Below are 24,055 nucleotides of genomic sequence, written 5' to 3'. Positions count from 1 at the left end.
CGAGAACTCAGCACTAAAGGAGACTTATGACACACCCCCCAAGGTGCAGAGAACATGGAAGAACAGGGGCTGGAAAGAGAGTAAGAACCACAGGGTGGGAAGGGGTACTCAGAGACATCGTGCACACACACACACACACACACACACACACGCTGACTGGTACATTCATGACCCCACAGTGATTACAAACAAGGAAGGTCCTCAGTAGAATGGGGACAGGAGACAGGGGACGTAAGAGTACAACCCAATGGGAGTGTGACAAAATTACAATGTTCATATAGTAGGATCTCATTTTAAAAAGGAAAGAAAGAAAAGTTGAAGGGAATCTCAATGAAAACATTAAAATTTGGAGCTGGAGAGATGACTTAGCAGTTAAGGTACTTGCTGGCTGGGTCAAAGGGACCCAGGACACACATAAAGCCAGACGCACGAGATGGAGCATGAATCTGGAGTTTGTTTGCAGTGGCATGAGGTCCTGGCATGCCCATTCTCTCTCTCTCTCTCTCTCTCTCTCTCTCAAATAAATAAATATAAAAATTGCAATTAAGCCAAAACGTAATCTTACTTAAAAGTTCTGCTTCTCAACAAAACAGAGTCTCTCGATCACAGGAGGGAACCATATTAATAGGCTGACATTGCCTAAACGAGGAAAGCAACTGTGAATTAACCATGGGCAGCAGATTTGAAGGTTTGAGCTGGGGCGCAGCTCAGTTGTAAGACCACTTACCCAGGATGCCCAAGGCCCTGGGTTCCATCCTCAATACCATAGAGACAAGAGGAGAGCGAGATTATTTAGAGAATGGTTTAAAAGAAAAAAAACAAAAGTAATGAGACTTCACGTCTGTTGACTTCGCTTGTTCCTGGTGTTCACTTTAAATTGGGATTTGAGAGAATGAGAAATAGCCAAGGTTCAGATCTGCAGCAGGGACTAAAGTTGGTGGCTGTAGCTGCTGTGAGAAATGTGCCCTCACCCTCCACACATACTACCCAGCCACGCTTGTATTTTCTCTGTACCGTTTCTTACCTTTTCCAAAGCTTTCACTGAATTTATCTCACTTGATCTTCTGTTTCCTATTTTGTGGTGCTGAGGAGGGAATCCCAGAAAATTTTCCATCCACTGAGACGACCCCAGATTCCCATTCTTCAAATCTTTTTTGTGTTGTTTTGTTTTTGTTTTTGTTTTTGTTTTTGTTTTTGTTTTCGAGGTAAGGTCTTGCTATAGCCCTGGCTGGCCTGGAATTCACTATGTAGTTGCAGGGTGACCTCGAACCCACAGTGATCCTCCTACTTCTGCTCCTGTGAGTGCTGGGATTAAAGACATGCATCACCACAAGCCGGCTTCCCTCAAATCTTTTGCCCATCCTTAATTCCTCGCTCATTCCCTACTCCCTGTAAATGCAGAGCAGGTAACCTTCTCAGTTTACAGATGGGGAACTATATTCAGTAACTTATCCTAAGTTATAGGGGAGAGCCCCAAAGATTACAGATAATTTCCTGTTATCTGGGTTTAAAATATTGGAATCAAGGGCTAGAGAGGTGGCTCAGCAGTTAAGTGCTTGTCTGCAAAGCCTAACCACCCAGATTTAATTTTCTATTACCCATGTAAAGCCAGATGCACAAAGTGGCATCTGCACCTGGAGTTCATTTGCAGCAGCTGGGGATGCCCTGGTGTTCTCTCTCTCTCTATCTATCTATCTATCTCTATCTCTCTCTCTGCTCGCAAATAAATAAATATTATTTAAAAGCAAAAAGAAGGGCTGAAGAGGTGGCTCAGCCATTAATGTGTTTGCCTGCAAAGCTAAAGGAACCTGGTACAATTCGCCAGGATCCACATAAAAGCCAAATGCACAAGGTGGCGCATGCATCTGGAGTTCATTTGCTGGGGCTGCAGACCCTGACATACCCGTTCTCATTCTCTCTCTCAAATAAATAAAATTAAAATTAAAACATTGCAATCACCTTGGGCTCATGTCTTTCCGCTGCTGTTCCCAGGAAAGCACCGATTCCTGCAGGATGTTTCATTCTGGTGTAAGTTTCCATCTTCCTCACCCTATACAGGCGTCGGCCCTCCTCCTTCCTGGATTAACCCAAGTCCCCGTGCCGCCCTCCCTTAATCCCTGTCCATCCTGCCTTCTGCTAGACTAAACTTCCCCAAACACCATTTCCATGATGTCATTTCCATGCTCAAAAATCTTATAGTTCTGTTTTCCCCTAAGCAAGACTCCAAGCTGCTCCTCAGCCAAGATTTCCAGGCTCGGCTTAATCCGAACCCCCCGCTCCCCTCAGCACTCACGCGGGTGCTTGGGCAACAGAACTGGCTAACATGAGCCTGAGCATGCAAATAGGAGAATGCAAGGGAAACTCCGATCGCGTTCGCCCACCAAACCGGTGAAGTTTGACTTTTTTTTCCCCTCTGGATTTTCGAGGTAGGGTCTCGCTCTAGCTCAGGCTGATCTGGAATTCACTATGGAGTCTTAGGCTGGCCTCAAACTCACGGTGATCCTCCTACCTCTGCCTCCCGAGTGCTGGGATTAAAGGCGTGCACCACCACGCCTGGCTCTTGAAGTTTGACTTTCTCTCTCTGTCTTTTAAATGATAGCATTCAATACTGGCAGGAGAAAGAGAAAATAGTTTCTTGCCCACAGTTGATAATTTGTGAACGGATATTATCTTTTTGAAAGGCAATTTCATTATATGCCTCCAGAGTATTTTTTTGTTTTTGTTTTTTGTGGTAGGGTCTCATTCTAGTCCAGGCTGACCTGGAACCTGGAACTCATTCTGTAGTCTCAGGCTGGCCTCGAACTCATAGCAATCCTCCTACCTCTGCCTCCTGAGTGCTGGGATTAAAGGTGTGCACCACCATGTATATATATATATATTTGTATTCCCAGTGCTGGGGGGACAGAGACAGAAGGATCCTTTGGTCAGCTAGCCTAGCTGAATCAATGAACTCCAGGTTCAGTGAGAGAACCTGTCTCAAAAGAAAGACTCTGAGACTACACAGTGAATTCCAGATCAGCTTGGCCTAGAGTGAGACCCTACCTCAGGAAAAAAAAAAAAAAAGTGGAGCTGGGCATGGTGGCGCATGCCTTTAATCCCAGATAAGTGTTCTAGTACTGTTACGTACTCAGCCCATTCTCCAGTGGCTTTTGGGGTCTTAGTGGGGTTTTTTGTTTGTTTGTCCTGTTTGTGTGTTTGAGACAGGGTCTCACATAGCCTAGACTGCCCTTGAACTCCCGATCCCCCTCTACCTGCCTCCCAAGTACTGGGGGTACCAGCGTGCATCACCACACCTGGCTCTCCAGTACCTTTTGCTCACTGGGGAGAGAATCTCAAGTTACCATGCCTACGGGTCATGCAGGGTCTAGACCCTGGCTAGTTCTCTCTCCTGCTGGTTACTGTGGGTGGCCTCGAACTCGTGGTGATCCTCTGATCCTCCTATCTCTGTCTCCTGAATGCTGGCATTAAAGGCAAGCGCCACCATGTCCAGCTTGTGTTTTTCTTCTTAAACAGTCTCTTTCCTAGGGTCTTTCCTAGGGTCTACATACTTGCTCCTACACCCCATGCCCACCATGCCATTTCCCACCTCTTTAGACAGCTTGTACCTTGCATGCCACAGGGCTCTGCTCCGAGGTCTGTGCCCCCTTTTAAAAAGCCCAGTCGAAAAGGGCCACCTCGCCCTCTTTAACCAGGATTCTCTTAACCTGATGTGGTTTCTTCGCAGACTGTGTTACTGCTTGGAATTGTATCAGGTTGTTTCTCCCCCAAACTAAAATGTAAGCCCTTTGTAGGCAAGGATTGTAGCATCACCATCACCATCTAGTATGGTGTCTACTACTGGGAAGGGCAAAAACATTTTTATGTAAGTGAACAAACTATTTTTAAAACGTCTACTCAAAAAAAAAAAATACTAAAGGGGGCTGGAGAGAGGGCTCTGTGGCTAAGGTGCTTGTCTGCAATACCTAACGATCGGAGTTCCATTCCCTAGTACGCATATAAAGCTAGATGCCCAAAGTTGCACAGGCATCTGGAGTTTGCAGTGGCTAGAGGCCTTGGTATACCCATTCTCTCCCTCCAAATAAATAAAGAGAATATTTTTAAAAAAATATTAAAGGGGGGCTGGAGAGATGGCTTAGCAGTTAAGGCTATTGCTGGCAAAGCCAAAGGCTCAGGTTCAATTCCCCAGGACCCACGTAAGCCAGATGCACAAGGTGGTGCACGCATCTGGAGTTCATTTGCTGTGGCAAGGAGGCCCTGGCATGCCCATTCTCTCTCTCTCTCTTTCTCTCTCTCTCTCTCTCTCTCGCTCTCTGTCTGCCTCTCTCACTGTCAAATAAATAAACAATACATAAAATATTTTAAATAAAATAAAACATACTAAAAGGTATAATTCAGGGTAGAGTGCTTGCCTGGCATTTGCAGTCTTGAATTGGATCACAACACTACAGAATAGGAAAGTGAAATAGGAAAGGAGGGGATGGGAGAGGAGAGGAGAAAAGAAAGGAAGAACTCTGAAGAAACAATGTCTAGAAGGTGAGCCTGCAGGTATTTGGCTGGTCTCTCTCACTTCATTTTTTTATGCTGTCAAGTATTTCTCAAACTTCCTATATATTGTAATCAGAAAAATACAAGTGGTTTCCTGAAATTTACCTACATAGTTGTCAGGCCCGTTTTAACCCTATCCCAAAACAAGTAAGTGCTGAAGATGTATCTACTTCGACATCACGCCTTTCTCATGCCCTTCTTTCTCCCTTCACCTGGGGTAACCTGGGCTCAAGGGCCATCTCCATGCAGCCTTTCCAATATGCACACTCACTCCACTCCGGTGGGCTCCCTCCCTGCCCCAGTCTTTGCTCTTGGTTGGGTCTCTCTCATTCATTCTCATCCACCGGCTATTTTAGGTATGGTTTGTGTGTGAGTCTCAGTGTCCATCAGAGAAATAGGAACAGAGGGGGATGTTTTCCAGAAATTCATTTTCCCTGCCAGCAGATGACCATGTTTTAGCCTAACTGCCCGAAAATCTCTAACGTGGACTGACAGAGAGTCAACCCACACTAAACACTTGGGGACCATACTTGGTATGGAAGGTTCCAGGCCTCGAAGCCTTTCAGAGGTCTGGAAATGGGTAGTAATTCCTTATGCTCCGTAACCTTCAATGCTTGATCTGAGCGAGCATGTACTATACAAGCCATTGCTCATCTCTCACTTACTGACTAGGAATCATTTTTTAAATATTTTATATTTTTTGTTCATTTTTATTTAGTTAGTTGAGAGCAACAGACAGAGAGAGAAAGAGGCAGATAGAGAGGGAGAGAGAGAATGGGCCTCCAGCCACTGCAAACGAACTCCAGACGCATGCGCCCCCTTGTGCATCTGGCTAACGTGGGTCCTGGGGAATCGAGTCTTGAATCAGGGTCCTTAGGCTTCACAGGCAAGTGCTTAAATCGCTAAGCTGTCTCTCCAGCCCCTAAATATTTTAATATTTTAGTTTTGTCATTTATTTGCGCAAGAGAAGCAGAGAGAGAGAAACAGATACAGGATGAGCACTCCAGGGCCTACAGCCACTGCAAATGAACACCAGACACACGTGCCACTTTGTGCAGCTGGCTTACACAGGTCCTGGGGATTGAACCTGGGTCCTTTGGCTTTGCAGGCAAACGCCTTAACCGCTAAGCCACTTCTCCAGCCTCCTAGGAACCGGTTTTTATTTTTTTTTATCTCCAGACCGAGGAAACTGAAACTTAAGACAGAAAAGTACTTGGCTTGTAGTAAGGTGTATATTCAACACAGCCCGGGCTCTCTCACCAGCTCCTGCCTCACCAGGCGTCATACCAAAGGAGACATGATCTCCTTTGACCGTTTGCCACAAATGTGCTTTCAGTTAAGCTGTGTGCTCTTGGTTGAGTTACATAACCTTTGGGAGTCTAGGTCTCTCGTGGGTGAGAGTGAGGCAAATGCCTTCCGGGGTGTCTAGGTCGAAGTGCTTAGGACTTGGTGTTTGGCGGGTGAGGAGCAAGTGTGATGGTGGTCAGCCCTGAACCCACAGAGGTCAGCATCGGGGTCAGCATCGCTCAGATGCCTCTGCTGGGCACGTTGCAGAGGAAGCCACTGGGGTTCCTGGAGGCCACCTCTGTCCTCCGGGGCTGCTAATCTTAAACATCTCTCACTCCTCAGGAATTATTTTAGGACCGGGAAACGGCACGCTGTTTATTGAAAGGATCACAGAAGAGGATGAGGGAGTCTATCGGTGCCGAGCCACCAACCAGAAGGGGGCCGTGGAAAGCGCAGCCTACCTCACCGTGCAAGGTAAACAGCTGGGCCGAAGCAGCACGAGGTCCCGGGACACCTGCTTCCCTGTCTGCCTAGCTTCCCACCTGCCTGGCCTCCCCCCGACCCCCAGCCCCATCCCGCCCCTGCCATCCAGAGAAGGCGCCGCCTGGCTCTGTCTGGAAGACAGCAGCTGGTCCTCTGGCCAGCCCCAATCTGCATGGTCTCAATGGGGAAAGTGTTTCCTGGAAGAAAGAGCCCCGAGATCCTCACCTGTGAGAAGTAAGATCAGAAAGAAGGAGGTGGGGAGAGGGGAAGGAGGGAGGGGGCACATTAAAACTGTTCATTTATTTTTCCTCTCCGGAGTCCTGGAAGTGACTGCTCTTTCCTAAGCTGGTTCTTAAAACAAGAAGGCACAAAATATTATTGGTGAGAGCCACACATAATAAGCAGGCACATTTCAGAAAATATTCCAAAGGCTTCTTCTTTCTGGGCCTCAGATAGTTCGTTGGGCAGGAAAAAAAAAAAAAAAAAAAGTGGCTTGAATGCTACCCTGACTCCAGCCATGTGGCTTCCATTTGAAAAATAGTTTAGACCTCACTTTCAATTTTCCAGTGCTAAGGATCATCCAAAACCTAAAATTTATAGCATCATAAAATGTCAAATTGGCACCTCTTAGATGTAAATATCAATCGCATATTGAGGTTTGACATGAAAAGATGGAGCTTGTTTGGAAGCCTGTCTGTCTCCAAATGGTCACCGGCGCTCCGCAGGGCACGTAGGACTTCTGGGCAGAAGCCCGCCAGGAGGAGATGCGCTGCATTCCGTACACCGTGCTCTGCCTAAGTCCTAGACCCCTTTCAAAGGGAACACCGTCTTCTCCTTTGACTAAGAGATGATTTTATGAGCTCCCAGAGCTACCACCAATTTGTGGTTCAAAAGCAAAAAGTGATGCTGGGCATAGTGGCGCACGCCTTTAATCCTAGCACTTGGGAGGCAGAGGTAGGTGGATCGCCGTTAGTTCGAGGCCACCCTGAGACTACACAGTGAATTCCAGGTTAGCCTGGGCTAGAGTGAGACTCTACCTCAAAAAACCAAAAACAATAAATAAATAAAAATAAGATAATTTTTTTTTAAAACTGAGAAAGTGAAAGTAGCATATTCCCCAAATACCCTTGGTAATGATTGTGTCTCTCAAATGATACTTGGGCTTTGTTTTGATTCGATGAGATAGGGTCTCCCCTATCTCATAATATGAATGTATGTGTAATATATATACATATAATATATATACATATATATTATATATATATATAAAAAATATATATATGGAAGGAAGAGAATACATATAATAATATATATACATATATATATATATATATTATATATACACACACATATATATATATGGAAGGAAGAGAATTGGTGCACCAGGACCTCTAGCCACTTCAAACAAACTCCAGACGCATTGTACCACTTTATGCATCTTGCTTTCCGTGTGTGCTGGGGAATCTAACCTGGGTCATTAGGCATTGCAGGCAAGCACTCTTAACCGTTGAGCCATCTCTCCAGCCCTGATCCTTGTTTGAAAATGCCCCTCCAATTCTGCTCATACATCAAGAGCACGTTATACATGCCTCTCTCTTTGAGCACCACCTTCCGCAAATGACTGCTCTTCTGTCTTTAGTGAGGACGTCGGATGTGGTCTTAGCAGTGGCTGCATCAGGCCAAGGAAAGCGGAGAGGAGGAGGCAGAGAGAAGCTGGGGACACGAAGTAACAGTCAGGCAAAGGCAGGCCTGATGGGAAGGGGCACTCACCTTAGCCCACCATGTGGCCACCTTGTCTTGCCATGCACCCGTTCCCATCTTCTCTAGGAAGGCATGTGTCAGCAGTGGCTGGGTATCTGGAGATTGGGGAGAAGGCCCGGAATGAAGCAAGGGCATGTGTGCCAGTTTGCCGGGCTCCCTTTTCTGCCTGGATGGTCTGTTTCCCAGAAACCGTTTTATTAGCCCTGTGCTTTCCAGCATCCGTGAACCTGGTCCTTTGTACACAACTGCTCTCCAAAGCTCCATGGGTGGTGAAGAGAGTCTTAGGAGGCAGGTGTTGGCTCCAGATAGGGACTGAACTTGAACTAGAAAACGTTTTGCAAATTGACAGGGTGGGGAACTTAAGAAAGCCTGGTTTGGTGTGATATCTTATTTGAGTCCTCTGGGCTCATCGAAGAAATCTGATTCTACAAGGCTATGTACGGTAGTTGGATGCAGTTAACAGAACTGCTATGAACTCAGTTATGAGTGAAATTGGATTCTTGCCCCAGAGTCAAACCATTATTTGTACCTCTGAGGTGATGTTGAGGCAGTCTCTCATACAAGGCTTGATTTCCTGTTGGGTGTATATGGACCCTTCACGCTGAACTATCTTGTCAACGGAGTTTAGGAAACACCAGTAGCGTCTGAGGCTATGTTTAACAAATTTAAAGAGGTTCAGGAATTAGCCAGGAAGGAAACTGTCTGCTCTTTTTATTTCCTTTGAGAAAGGATTCTTATAAGCATAGATAAAACAATGTGTTATTTTTGTATCTGCAAAGGATGAATGGATTGTGGAGTCAAAGTCGATTCTTTAAATAATCTCAGGTCTTGTTTGGTTTGGACAGGCCCTGAGCACATGCGGAGCTCATGGGGGGAAGTTCCAGTGTCAAGATCACAGGAGAGCCATTAGCAACTAAAATCACTTCTAAGTTAATATAGCATTCAGAGCCCCATGGGTCTGTTACAGTGAAAGGATGTTTCTTCCAAACACTTAAACTCAGCTATACCTTATAATTTGCAAATGATAACTGTACTATAAGCAAGAGCTTTCTCTTGTAAATTTTTGATTTATCATTTGCATGTGTGTGTGGGTGCATCAGGGCCTCTTGCCACTGCAAATGGAAGACCAGACATTTGTTCCACTTTTGGGGTCCAGCTTTACGTGGGTGGCTCGGGGGTGGAGGTAAACCTGAGCCGACAGCCTTTGCAAGTAAGTGCCTTCAAATGTTGAGCCATCTCCCAGCCCCACAAGAACTTTCTTATAACAGATTTTAGGTCTTACTATATTTCAAATAGTATTTATAAAGAGCTGGGCATAGTGGTCCACGCTTTTAAGCCCAGCATTTGGGAGGCAGACGTAGGAGGATTACAGTGAGTTTGAGTGCACCCTGAGACTACATAGTGAATTCCAAGTCAGCTTGGGTTAGAGCCACCTTGAAAAAATATATATATGTGTATGTGTGTATGTATGTATGTATGTATGTATGTAATTTAGAATTACCGAGTCAGTTTCCTTCCTGGCTAATTTCTGAACCTCTTTAAATTTGTTAAGCATAGCCTCAGACGCTAACCTCCGTTGACAAGATAGAACTTGAGAGAGACAACTCCCATTATAAGCATGTGTTGGAAATGACTGGTGGACTGAGACAATGCACTGCAGTGGAAATACTTGGCAAGGCCTTCTGGGTGTGATTTACAAGGATGTAATTGCACCCACTCACGTTTATTTGAGAAAGCCGTCCCAGTAAGAAGCATGCACATTGTTCTCTAATAAAATCCCAACACTCAAGAACTTTAAAAGCTCCAAACAAAGTCGCCATGGGTCTTCGGGTGCGACAGTTCTATTACGTTTGGCCAGCATTCCTTTCCCAGTTCCTCTGTGACCTTTTCTGGTCCCTATACCTCAGCTCCTCTCTTCCCAAATTCTGCCCCACGACTCTCCTGGCACCCAGGAAAGATGGGATAAACCCACTCACAGGGCTGTGTTGGAGCTTGGCGTAACTCCTGCTCCCATTCATTTTGACAATTTTGAGGAGTCTCCAAAGGAGAAAACAGTGCTCAAAAGCAGGTGAACTGACTGTTCGTTAATCCCGCACTGAAGGCTAGGGGCCAGATATAAATACACACGCCTTTTTACTTCGACTCTAAGCAACGCCATAAAGCTGGCCTTACTCAAGAATTCAAACAAATGGTGCAGGCGTCCAGTGAGAGTGATGTGAGATCTTTGTAAATGGCAATGGAAGCAAAATAATCAAACTCAAAGCATGACCATCTTTATTTCTTGCTATGGAAATCAGGCTGGCTTGAATCCGCACAGGCTGCCCAGCAGTGGATGTTAGCTTATTGAACTTGGTTTTGGGCTCTGGGAAGGCCTGGACCTGTTCACCGTATCTCACCCTGACATGCACCACACCGTATGAAGCAGGAATGCATCATCCCATTGAATTATCAGAACCATCTTACAAGGAAGTGCGCTTGCTGAAAGTAAGAATCAAGGATCAGAAAGGTTAAACGACTTGTGAGAGTCACAAGACCAGGCAGTGGCGTAGCTAAGAATTAGAACTATGCTGAGCTATGCTCTACTACACCTCAAGCCAGCAGGACATGGTGGGCAAGAGACCCCTTCGGCAGCTGGGCATTTCGGGGGTCAGGAGCAGGGTCACCTTCGGAAAGCACTTCCCACTATAGGGCTGCACTCTTCTCGCCGCCAAAGGAGACTGTGGGACTGGAGAGATGGCTCGGCCGTTAAAGGTGCTTGCTCGCAAAGCCTCCTGGCTCGGGTTCAGTTCGCCAGTACCTACGTAAAGCCAGATGCATAAAGTGGCAGAGGCATCTGGAGTTGATTCACTATGGCAGAAGGCCCTGGCATACCCATACTTATTCTCTCTCTCTCTCTCTCTCTCTCTCTCTCTCTCTCCCTCTTTCTCTCTCTTACATAAATAAACAAAACAGATTCGGGGCTGGAGAGATGGCTTAGCAGTTAATGGCGTTTGCCTGCAAAGCCAAAGGACCTCAGTTCGATTCCCCAGGACCCACATTAGCCAGATGCACAAGGTGGCGCATGCGTCTGGAGTTCATTTGCAGTAGCTGGAAGCCCTGGTGTGCCCATTCTCTCTCCGTCCCCTTCTCTCTCTCTCTCTCTCTCTCTCTCTCTCCCTCTTTTCCTCTCTCGCTCTCACAAATAAATAAGTAAGTAAATAAATAAATAGATCCTTGTTAGCAGTTTACTAATCCTTCTAGAGTTATTATAAGAATTAAGGCTGTCACAAAGGAGTCTGTCATGTGATAAAAATCTTTGTAAGTATTAGCTAACGTTAGTGTTTATTAATTAACACCAAATTCCATCCCAACAACATTTTCTATGTTGCACTTTTCCTGGCCTTTCTGTGAGTCACTCAAATAGGGTTCCAAACCACAGAGTTCCTGTTTGGCTTATGGTTTTAGCTTGTTCTTATAAAAATGTGCTGCAGAACTCATATTACAAATAACAATCTTAACTACCTTTACTTGAAACTGCAAGTCAAATTGAATCTGAATCTAATCAATGCATATAGCCCTGTCCTGAAGTGCAGTCCAAAATTAGTATTCACAGATTTCTAAAAAGCTTCATAAACAGGGCTGGAGAGGTTAAGGTGCTTGCCTGCAAAGCCTAAGGACCCAGGTTCAATTCCCCAGTACCCACGTAAGCCACATGCACAAAGTAGCGCATGCGTCTGGAGTTCATTTGCAGTGGCTAGAGGCCCTGGTATGCCCATTCTCTATCTGACTCTTTAAAAAATATATATTTTTTTAAAAAGCTTCATCAGTGGTTATAAAGGCCTACAGGGAAGTTTGACTATTTCACTATGTTATAGGGAAACCACAGAGGTTAACTGCTTATTGAGTTGCACGTTTAGTTGATGTCGGTGAGGAACCGGAAGAGTCAGGTCTAGCTGAGCTGATTGATTACACCTTCATCCACACATACCTTTATTGAGACTTCTCTGGGCCAGAGGTAGAAATACAGAATAAACAAATTTTGTTCTGCCTCATTAGTTATTTTGTTTGTTTTTGTTTTTAGTTTTTTGCAAGGTAGGGTCTCACTGTAGCGTAAGCAGATCTGGAATTCACTGTATAGTCTCAGGGTGGCCTTGAACCCATGGCAATCCTCCTACCTCTGCCTTCAGAGTGCCGGGATTAAAGGCGTAAGCCACCACGCCCCACAGTTACTTTAAATTAAAATAACCATAGGCCAGAAAACGCCCAAACCACAGTGTGGTGTGATATGGTGTGGACACTTTTCTCAGAAAAGGTGGGCACTTTACATTTGTCTGTGGAAAAAAAAAAAAAAAACAAACCAGTGGGTACTGTGTCAAAGTCTGGGTTGTTTTGGTCAGGAAAGGCAAATTGTGAGGTCAAGCATGGTGGCACATGCCTTTAATGCCAAAATTAGTGAGGCTGAGATAGGAGGATCACTGTGAGATCATGGCCAGCCTAGGCTACCGAGTGAGTCTCAGTTCAGCCTGGCTTAGAATGAGACCCTATCTCAAAAAAAAAAAAAAAAAGAGGCAAACTGTGATACATGTAATGTGCCTGGATAAATAAAAATTAAATTAGAGCTAGAGAGATGTCTCAGTGGTTAAGGTTCTGGCTGGCAAAACCTAAAGACCCAGTTTTGATTCCCCAGGACCCACAGAAAGCCAAATGTACAAGGTGGCACATGTATCTGGAGTTTAGTTGCAGTCACTAGAGGTAGAGGACATGGTATGCCCATTCTAACTATCTATCTATCTAGCTGCCTCTCTCTTTCTCTAAAATTAATAACATTTTTAAAAATTGATTACAATCAAAACTTAAAAAGTAAAGCTCTTGTACTTGTGGTTTAAAAGGTGACAAGTAGGGGAAACCACCAAAATTTTTAAAAATGCACAGGAGGTGTGGGAAGAGAAAGAAGAGAAGACTTTGAAATCACAGCTAACAACAGGTGTCACAGTTTGCACATTGTCTCTATGTCTTCTTTTTTTTTTTTTTTTTGGTTTTTCGAGGTAGGGTCTCACTCTGGTCCAGGCTGACCTGGAATTAACTTTGTAGTCTCAGGGTGGCCTTGAACTCATGGCGATCCTCCTACCTCTGCCTCCCGAGTGCTGGGATTAAAGGCGTGTGCCACCACGCCCAGCAGTCTCTATGTCTTAAGGTTGAGGAAACTGAGGCACCAAGTCCACCACATTGTTGTTCACAGGCTCTCAATGACTTGGTGCCCCATTGCCCATTCCTGATAGAAGTCGCACTTAGCCCCTCGATCGAGGTGAGCTGGGATCCAGATACCCAGGTCTTTGCTTTGGGGAAAACCTTCCTGTTATACCGCAGAAGCTGAATGGATTGCTGCTACTGTCTCTGATTCTAGCGGACTCATACCACGCAGCAGCACAGGCCTGGGCAGCGTGTGGACGCCTGACCGCTGAGAAGGCTCCTACAGGCTTGCTTAGGTCAGCCTGCCAAGCTGGAGCCCGTACCCTTGGTGCCCGCTATGGTGCGCAGCGCTGGTTGTGAGGACAGAGCCACCATGGCCACTAGAAAGGCCCAGGTTATTGCCTAGCTGCAGAGACTCTTGGCAAGGCGTGAAGTCAGGAAGGGGCCTGGAGAGATGGCTCAGCGGTTAAGGCACCTGTCTGCAAAATCTAACAACCCTGGTTGGATTGCCTAGTACCCACTTAAAGCCAGATGTACAACGTGGCACATCTAGAGTTAATTTACAGTGGCTACAAGCCCTAGCATGCTCATTTTCTCCACCTACCCCCACCTTTCTCCTTGGAAATAAATTTTAAAAAAAATTGTTTTGGTATTTCAAGATAGGGTCTCACTCTAGCCCAGGCTGACCGGGAATTCGCTATGTGGTCTCAGGGTGGCCTCACACTCACGGCGATCCCCCTTACCTCTGCCTCCCGAGTGCTGGGATTAAAGGTGTACACCACCATACCTGGCTAATAAAATATTTTATATATTAAAAATCACAACTCAGGAAGTCCCCAGTATGGCACCTCTTCTTCTTGTTCTGGGAGGGTGACACGAAACCTGAGGGTAACTGACACAGCTCACCCTGTACCGCAGGGTCAGCTGTCTATCTGCAACAAAGGGCAGAGTCACCATAGACTCTTCAACCTGGTCACGTTCGCGCCAGCATCTGGAATAAAAGAATCACCTCGTGCCGAGTGTCCTGACGCTGGCCTTTCATGCAGATCATATGGCAGTGATGTCCCTGAGCCCGAGTCCCTGAGCACTCACTCCTAATTCATTTGAAATCCCCCCCCCCCGCCCCCGTTAGCTCTGGCCTTCATTCTCCTGCCGTGGACAGCTGGGCTATTTCATGCACTGAGCTCATCAGCAGGCTGAAGCTGGGTTTAGTCAGGCCAGTGTGTGACTATCTGACCACTGAGGAAACACCTCAGGGCTTACTTAAGTCAGCCTATCCAGCCACAGCCTGTCCTGACAGCTGTTTAGCAGTGAGATAAAGACAAAGCTGTCAGACAAGATGCAGCATAAATGATGCATCAGCACTATAAAATGCTAATTTTTCATGAAGCAGTGCTGAATATTAATATTAAATAGACCTTTCTTGTCTAATAAATGTTCCTTTTGAAGGTGTTTTTAATGAGTTGATTCCTTAAATGTGTGTTTTGTGTGCACACAAATCATCCCACTGGAAGGAATTTTGCTTGAGTAAGGACTGTGGAATTAGACTTTGGGGGGCCAGCTTCCTGCCCCCATGGAATGCAGTGAGAAAAATTCCCACAATCAGAGAGGGCCACTCGCATCACATCCCATGCCAGAAGCTTGTGTAGAGATTCTGCGCAGACAGCGTCACAACTCGAGATGCGACCAGCGTCTGTGACCAAGACCACTGCAGGGTGCCGGTCATACTCCTTAAAGTGCACTTGCTGCGTAACCAAGTGAGCGCAGTGTTCAGAGAAAAACGAGAACAAATTGGGATTCAGGAACGCATATTCCGTTAAAATGCAAGAACAGAGATTTGATCCTGAACTCTCTGAAAGCCTCCAGAAACTCTTTAGAGATATGCAAAGCAAAAGACAGTGTATCCATTTGCCCAGTTATAAGATGAATAAAATATGGCCAAGAGATAAAACTCAAGAGAGGGTGGGCTGGAGAGATGGCTTAGCGGTTAAAGCATTTGCCTGCAAAGCCAAAGGACCCAGGTTCGCTTCCCCAGGACCCACATTAGCCAGATGCACAAGGGGGTGCACATTTGCAGTGGCTGGAGGCCCTGGCGCACCCATTCTCTCTCTCTCTCTCTCTCCCTCTTTCTCTGTCAAATAAATAAATAAATATATTTAAGAAAAGAGAGAGAGGGGGCTAGCAAGATGGCTTCCCTGCAAAGCCAAAGGGAACCAGCTTCAATTCCCCCGTATGTAAAGCCAAGTGCACAAAGTGGTGCATGTGTCTGGAGTTCGTTTGCAATGACTAAAGGCCCTGGTGCACCCATTCTCTCTGTGTGTCTATCTCTCTGTCTCTCTCTCTCTCCCTCTCCCTCTCCCTCTCTCTCTGTTTTCTCTTGCAAATAAATAAATAAAAATGCATTTTTAGTTTTGGGGGGAAGAAAAGAAAATACATACATATTTATTTTTTAAAAACTCAAGTGAGGGCTGGAGAGATGGCTTAGCAGTTAAGGTGTTTGTCTGCAAAGTCAAAGGATCCTGGTTCGACTCTTCAGAACCCACGTTAGCCAGATGCACAAGAAGACACATGTATCTGGAGTGCGTTTGCAGTAGCTGGAGGCCCTGGAAACCCAATCTCTCTCTCTCTCCCTCTTTGTCTCTCTCAAATAAACAAATAAAATATATTATTAAAAAAAAAAAAACTCAAGTGATAGCCAAGGCTGAGCCTAAATGGTCTCAGGAGGGCTGGGATATAGCTTAGGGGCAGATCACTTTGCTCAGCATGCATAAGGATCTGGGCTTGAACCCCAACACCATAAAAATGAAACAAAATAAGATGTTAGATAGACCTTGAGATTTGAATTTTATTTAATGTGGAAAAAATAATAATAATTGGTAGTGCCAGGAATGGAAGCCAACTCACTGGTATGCCAAGCCCAGGTTCTGCAGAGCTGCGACCCCAGCTCAGGATTTGGATGTCCATCCTGGTAGTGATGGACAGGAAGTGCTGGCAACCGAGGCAGGTGAGTGACAGGACTGAACCTGTGACCTGGCGAGGTTCACCCTGGCTTCAGGGTGAAGGTGTGACAGGAAGCAGGGGAGGCAGCTACCAGCAGTCCTGGTGACAACTGATGAGGCATCTCTGGGCAGTGACAGTCCGTAGGAGAGGAGGCGACGATTTCATGAGCTGTGAAAGTGGACCCGGGATGGAAAGAAAAGGTCAGTTCGGTGGAGGGAGGCGTCCCAGGAGAAGTGCTTGAAGATAAGAGACGAGGAAGGGGTGGACCCTTGGGCGCTTGTGGTTAAGCATGTGGACTCCGATCATCTCCGTTAGAAATCACAGCCCACTGCTCACACACAAATCTCCCAGCATCTCACCTTCCTCATTCATCAAATGGTCATGATCCAGCTCACCGTGGGGTTGTGAGTCTTGGTGAATGAACACATGCCAGTCCCGAGTCCCCAGCACAGAAAGCACTCGCTCAGTAAGCCTTCAGGGCAGGGCACCTCACGGGGCTCCACCGGTGGCAGCTCTGTGCTCTGCCCTGGTCCTGGGTCAAATAGCCAGGTCAAACTGCCGTCAGTACCATCATTTGCCGTAACTGGGTATTTGGTATTCGCTCATATCGGCCCCACTGTCTTTGATGTGCTTTTCCGCCTTCCTGTCCGTGGATCGAAATCCGTTTCAAACGCAACCTCTTGTAAACAGCATTAGATCCCTCAGCTTCTGAAGCCTTGTAAAAACCTAATATACAGGCTGGGGGTGTAGCTGAGTTGGTAGAGTGTTTGCCTAGCATGCATGAGGCCCTGAGTTTGATCCTGGGCGATGTCTAAATCGTGGGAAGTGATGCATGCCAGTGCTTGGAGATAGATGCAGGAGGATCAGAAGTTCAAGGTCATCCTTGGCTACATACAGAATTCAAGATGAGCCTGGGATACATGAAACCCTATCTCAAGAAAGTGGATTGGTAAATCAATTTAAATGCAATAGTTATCTCTTTGTATTTGCTCTAAGGCTTCTTTAAAGTAGTGACTCAGTTCATCTTCCTGTCACCCCCCAGCACCTACCACTGCTTATGGCATTGACTCTATACATCTTTGTTGAACTGAAACAAAGAATTCAGCCAGGCATGGAGGCTCATACCTTTGATACCAGCACTGGGGAGTATACTATGAGTTGGAGGCCAGCCTGGGCTAGAGTGAGACCTTGCTTCAAAACAAAAAGTGGGGAGCCTGGAGAGATGGTCTGGCAGTTAAGGCATTTGCCTGCAAAGCCTAAGGACGCAGGTTTGGCTCCCCAGTGCCCATGTAAGCCAGACGCACAAGGTAGAGCATGTGTCTAGAGTTCATTTGCAGTGGCTAGAGGCCCTAGCACTCCCATTCTCTCTCTCTAATAAATAAATAAATAAATTTTTTTTTCGAGGTAGGGTTTCACTTTAGCCTAGGCTGACCTGGAATTCACTAAGGAGTCTCAGGGTGGCCTCGAACTCATGGCAATCCTCCTACCTCTGCCTCCCGAGTGCTGGGATTAAAAGCATGCGCCACCATGCCTGGCTAAATAATTTTTTTTTTTAAAGGTCTGGGCAGATGCCTCCCAGATTCAGTTCCCTAGTACTCACAAGGGGCCAGATGCACAAAATGGTGCATTAATCTGCAGCTCATTTGCAGTGGCAAGAGGCCCTGGAACACCCATTTGTTCCCTCTCTCTTTCTCAGATAAATAAATATTTTTTTAAAACAAACAAAAGGGAATCGCAAGATGATGTAGTCTTTGGTACAAGGTGATTGTGAGGGCTTCCTACAGACTAGCTGATCCCCAGCAAATGTTACCATCCGCATCAGTCTAAGAAGAAAAGTCTCCTTGGTTCTTGGCCTCTCCTATAGACTTCCTGAGGAATTGATTCCCTGGAAGGAATACATAGGGAGCCCTTGCTCTGGCCCACTGGCTATTCCTTTAGTGATTCCAGATGGTCTCCTCCCTGAGGCATTACCTGAGTCCTCACTCCGGGCTCTTCTCGCCTGGTCTTGGAAGAACACTGCCCAGTTTTTGATCTCTTGATCCTGGAAATGCTAGACCTGGGCAGGACCCAGGCCCGGAAACACCTCTCTCCTCACGGGCATGCAGGCTGGCTCCTGAGGAGGACAGAAGCAGAGCCGAGATGCAGGGTTATGTGTGGCTTAGAATGGCTGTCCCCAAAAAAAGCGAGTGCACACCAACGCCAGTCCTTGAGTTTTAGTTCTATTTTTAAAATCTGCTTTGAAGAATTTTGTGGGTCCCAAAGGAACTCTTTTATGTCATTTTTTTTTTTCTTTTTCTTTAGAATTTCCTCTAAAACCCATTAGGGAGATTTAACATATTCCAGATTTAGCACTTCAATGAGCTTTTTTTTTTTTTTTTTTCTGGCTTTATTTTTTTTCCCCCTCCTTTTTACTTTCTCCTCTGATTTGTAATTAATTACCTCTGGGATTACAAAGTTTGCACACTCAGTAGCAGAGGCCCTAGACAGTTGGCATGTGTGAATTCATTTGCTTTACCAGCGTGTAAACTGCCTGACTCAGGTGAGCCTGATTTGCCCACCCAGAGGCACGGCCGCGCTCTCGACAGCACAGAGCCCGCAAAGGGGGAGACCTCCCCTTCAACAGCACCTCTGTTTCCTCTCTCCAGGGGCCTCGGACAAGTCCAACCTGGAACTGATCACTCTGACATGCACCTGCGTGGCAGCGACCCTCTTCTGGCTCCTCTTGACCCTCTTTATCCGAAAACTCAAAAGGGTAAGAGACTATCGGATGACATGCCAAGCTCCTTTCCATAGAATATTCTAAACGGCCTCCCCTGCTGCCAAGACCACCTTCTTTCTCTTCTCTTGTTTCTGTCTCTGACCAAAGTGAATACGGAGGATAAGACCATTCAGACGTCGGGAACCAGAGTGTCATGTTGAGAGAAAAGCAAGAACAGCGAACAAGCCACTATGTATCAGAGATCTAAAAACCACACAATAGAATTTTTTGGTTCTAGAATTTCTTTTTTTTTTTTTAAAGAAGGAGAGGTTGGGGTGTGGGAGGTGGCTTAGCAGTTAAAGCACTTGCCTGAGAAGCCTAAAGACCCAGGTTCAAGTCCCCAGGACCCATGTAAGTCAGGTGCACAAGGTGGTACATGTATCTGGAGTTTGCTTGCAGTGGCTAGAGATCCTGATGTGCCCATTCTCTCTCTGCCTGTCTCTTAAATAAATAGGAAAAAAAAAGTTTTTTGAAAAGGGTAGGTTTATTTTGGCTCACGGCTTCAGAGGGTATAGTCCATCGTGACAGGGAAGATAAAAGCAATAGGGCTTCTGGCTGGGCTTGCTGGATCGAACTAGATCAGGAAGCAAACCAACCCCAGGTAGAAACTACAAGTGGTGAGAGCTGGAGAGACGGCTCAGGGGTTAACGGTGTTCTCTTGTGAAGCCTGATGGCCTGGGTTCAGTTCTTTCCTTGGGGGGAGGGGGAGCTTGACGTAGTGTCTCACTCTAGTCCAGGCTGACCTAGAACTCACTCTGTAGTCTCAGGGTGGCCTTGAACTCACGGCGATCCTCTTACCTCTGCCTCCCGAGTGCTGGGACTAAAGGTGTACACCACCACGTCAGGCTTCTGTTCATTTTTTTAAGCTGGAGGTCAAACCTAAGGCCTTAGATGATAGCCAGGCGCTCCAGCACTGAGCTACACTCATACCCCTCCGTTTGGTAAGAATCTTGTTTGGGATGGTTTTTTTGTTTGTTTGTTTGTTTGTTTTTTTAAGGTAGGGAGGGTCTTGTTCTGGCCCAGGCTGATTTGGAATTCACTATGTAGTCTCAGGTTGGCCTTGAACCCACAAGGATCCTCCTACCTCTACTTCCCCAGTGCTGGGAACCCAGCAGCTAGTTTTTGCTTTTTGGTTTTTTTGGGTTTTTTCTTTTTCTTTTTCTTTTTTTTTTTATGTATCACATCACAATAATCTATCAGTGAAAGTTATATCCAGAGATTGCATCTAAGGCTGTCAACACTGGCTTAGAGCAGATTCACTCGGGGAGCTTAAAAATGTTCCTGACCTTATCTCATCACCAGCCATTCAGATTTTTGACCACTGACTAGTCACTAGGAAACTCTCTGAGAAGGTTTATATGCTGGTTTCCAGAGATCAGTCTCAAATGGATCAGATAGAAATGAGTGTATTAGATGGGCATGGTGGTGTATACCTTTGATTTCAACACTTGGGGGGCCAAAGTAGGAGGATTACCGTGAGTTTGAGGCCACCCTGAGACTACAGAATGAATTCCAGGTCATTCTAGGCTAGAACGAGACCCTGCCTTGAAAAACTCAAAAGAAAAAAATAAATAAATAAAAGGAAAGAAAATGAAAGGAAAGAATGAGCGTATTGAGTGGTTGAGATAGCTGTCTTCAAATACCATTTTAATTTTTCCTCTTTTAAATTTATTTATTTATTTTGTTTGTTTGTTTTTATTTACTTGAGAGTGACAGACAAAGAGAGAAAGAAGCAGCGAGAGAGAGAGAGAGAATGGGCACGCCAGGGCTTCCAGCCACTGCAAACAAACTCCAGATGTGTGCACCCTCTTGTGCATCTGGCTAACGTGGGTCCTGGGGAGTCGAGCCTCGAACTGGGGTCCTTAGGTTTCACAGGCAAGCGCTTAACCACTAAGCCATCTCTCCAGCCCCTAAATTTATTTATTTATTTACTTGAAGAGCAAGAGAGAAAGAGGCTGACACAGAGAGAGAATGGGCACTCCAGGGCCTCCAGCCATTGCAAACAAACTCCAGACATATGTGCCACCTTGGGCATCTGGCTCATGTGGGTCCTGGGAAGTCAAACTGAGGTCCTTTGGCTTTGCAGGCAAATGCCTTAAGTGCTGAACCATCTCTCCAGCCCTCAAATCCCATCTACATGCAGCTTCCTCCTAAACCATGCATCTTGTCATTGCACTGGCTCTCAGGCTGCTCTTCCGCTCCATCTCCACGGTCATAGTGATGTTTGGAAACAGCCTTGAAACCACTGTGCAATTTTCTGTTGTTCGCTCCTCAGCACTTTCACTCCCAGTCAGTAAGTTCCACTGCCCTAGAGGTTCAGTGCACGCCACGGCTGTCCTCGTACCTCTAAGACCGCCATGTTCTGTAGGGTCCCCCCTTTCTCCTCCACAACCACATTGTGCCTTCAGCCTATCCCTGCCTCTGATCTCTGGGAATCAGCATATAAACCTTCTCAGAGAGTTTCCTAGTGACTAGTCAGTGGTCAAAAATCTGAATGGCTGGTGATGAGATAGGGTCAGGAACATTTTTAAGCTCCCCGAGTGAATCTGCTCTAAGCCAGTGTTGACAGCCTGAGATGCAATCTCTGGATATAACTTGCACAGATAGATTATTTTGATACATAAAAAAAAAAAAAAAAAAAAAACCAAGGGGAAAAAAAATGTACCAGCAGGTGGTCTGGCTTGTGGGAGTTTTGCTATACATTACTTTCAGGACAAGATAAGGCCACCCAATAGTTGGTTTTGTTGTTGATGTTGTTGGTTTGTTTTTGTTTTGTTTTGTTTGAGGTAGGGTCTCGCTCTAGCCCAGGCTGACCTGGAATTCACTATATAGTCTCAGGGTGGCCTTGAACTCACGGCGATCCTCCTACCTCTGCCTCCCCAGTGCTGGGATTAAAGGCGTGCACCACCGCGCTTGGCTCACCCAATAGCTTTGAAAAGGAGGAGTGAAATGCATGCAACAAAAGCAAACTTGACAAATCTGTAAGAGGCAGAGATATAGAGGGGTTCTGAGGAGGGCAAGAGAAAAGCCTTCAGAGAAACTGAGGCTAGAGATAAGAGTGTGAAAGGTACAGCTAGAAGGAAATTTTGGGGACATAAGGGGCCTTTTTTTTCATGGCATATTGATAGGAGCAAGAGATTATCATCTTGGGTTGGAGAGATGGTTTAGCAGTTAAGGCACATGCCTGTGACCCAGGTTCGATTCTCTAGGTCCTGCATAAGCCAGATGCACAAGGTGGTTCATGCATCTGGAGCTCGTTTGCAGTGTCTAGAAGGCCTGGCATGCCCATTTTCACTCTCTCTCTCTCTCTCTCTGACTATAATAAACAAATTAGAATAAAATCTTTTTTAAAAAAGAGATTACTGCCAGGCGTGGTGGCACATGCCTTTAATCCCAGCACTCGAGAGGCAGAGGTAGGAGGATTGCCATGAGTTCAAGGCCACCCTGAGACTCCCTAGCCTGGGCTAGAGTGAGACCTTACCTCAAAAAACCAAAAAAAAAAAAAAAAAAGAGAGAGAGAGAGAGATTATCATCTAGAAACTAGAAAGCTAGAATGCCTATGCTGTTTGGCTACAAAGGGGAAGAAGAAATCAAACAAGATTTCCGTAAGGTTTCTGTCACCACGATGTCAATTCCTCATTGAAAAAGAATATGTTTATCCTTTTATCTCCACCCTGAACAGGCCAGTGTTACAATACTGGCTTATACGTGCTAGAAACCAAGTCTTGTTCTACCAAGTTTGTGGATTGTTTCATTCACAGCCACCCTGTGAGATAAATTGACTCATTATCACCATTTTGCAGATAAGCACACTAGGCTTGCAGAGGTCAGGTAACGTGCCCTGGGTCACTTGGCTGGGTAGAAGTCAAATGATGACTCAACGCCAAGCTGCCGGCCTCCATGCCAACAGCTTAGTAGCCACTCAGTGGTCATGTCAATCGAAAGAGTGAAGATTTGCCAACTAAGTCCGCCACCAAGTTGCATTTCCTCACCACCCCTACTGAGATAAACCATATAATTCCATGAAAGCTCCAGGAAACCAATTCCCCTTAGCCTGTTCTGTTCCCCCTTCAATGTTCAGGCTACCTTCCCACATAGCTGCATAAAGCCAAAGCATCTCTTGCTAGGTTTCAGCTGTCCTATGTTCTTTGACAATTGCCTTGGCAGTATTAAGACATCAAAAAATAAGTTTATTCCAGGCCGAGCATGGTGGCGCACGCCTTTAATCCCTGCACTCGGGAGGCAGAGGTACAAGGATCACTATGAGTTTGAGGCCAGCCTGAGACTACAGAGTGAATTCCAGGTCAGCCTGGGCTAGAGCGAGACCCTGCCTCAAAAAAAAAAAACAGAACAGAACAGAACAGAACAGAACAGAACAGAACAGAACAGAACAGAACAAAAGTTGACTCCAGCACCGTATGGGGGAGCTCACATAGATTTACAGACTAGCTGGGCCCTTGGAATCTAACACCAATGGCAAATGCAGTCATTAAGGAAAATGCCCCTTATCTTTGAGTTTTCACCTTTTATGGAGGCAGGGTAAATCTTTCTGTCTTGAGGTATCTGTCCCACATTCTAGTGATAATTTTTTTGTGAGGAGAGCAGATTGCTAGTGATGGATGAGGTGAGCTGCGACCGGCTGGAGCTGGGTGAGTAAGGGCTGAGGAATGTGGGGGGCGTGAAGCAGGACGTATGGAAAGGCCGTGTTCCCCACTCCAGCTCTGCTGCAGCGTAGGGAGCCAACCTCATGTAAACGAGGTTTACGTAACTTCAAGACCAGGGCTCTCTGGGAAAGCGTGCCCCCTTTCGGTCCTGCCTGCCCAAGGGTCTGCCCACAGAATAATCGTCAGCGCTGAGGGAAAAGTTATCTGTTGACAGGAAATGAACCTGTTGATAGGAATCTAGCAGCCAATGTTTTATCTGTGATCAGGCAGCGAGGGAACTTTCTGGGCTTTTGATTTGCATGACCAAGAAAGCAAGCACTTCGCAGCAGATGTCTGCCTTACTCACTTGACATCTAACAGGGTCCTGATGGACTCAGAATCGTGGCCT

The 24,055-nt window shown here is 46.0% G+C and overlaps 1 protein-coding gene across 1 annotated transcript in view; it reads left to right on the top strand.

The window, feature by feature from the left end:
- The window catches only part of Flt1 (fms related receptor tyrosine kinase 1), a 207,716-nt gene that overhangs the window by 137,592 nt on the left and 46,069 nt on the right, over nt 1–24,055 (top strand). The window contains exons 15-16 of the mRNA XM_045153903.1: nt 6,175–6,306; nt 18,891–18,997. Coding sequence (XP_045009838.1) covers nt 6,175–6,306; nt 18,891–18,997 — 239 coding nt within the window. The remainder of the gene's footprint in view (nt 1–6,174; nt 6,307–18,890; nt 18,998–24,055) is intronic.

Source organism: Jaculus jaculus, chromosome 7 (assembly GCF_020740685.1).
Source record: "Jaculus jaculus isolate mJacJac1 chromosome 7, mJacJac1.mat.Y.cur, whole genome shotgun sequence".
Classification (NCBI taxonomy): Eukaryota; Metazoa; Chordata; class Mammalia; order Rodentia; family Dipodidae; genus Jaculus; species Jaculus jaculus.
This window is presented reverse-complemented; position numbering and strand designations above follow the sequence as displayed.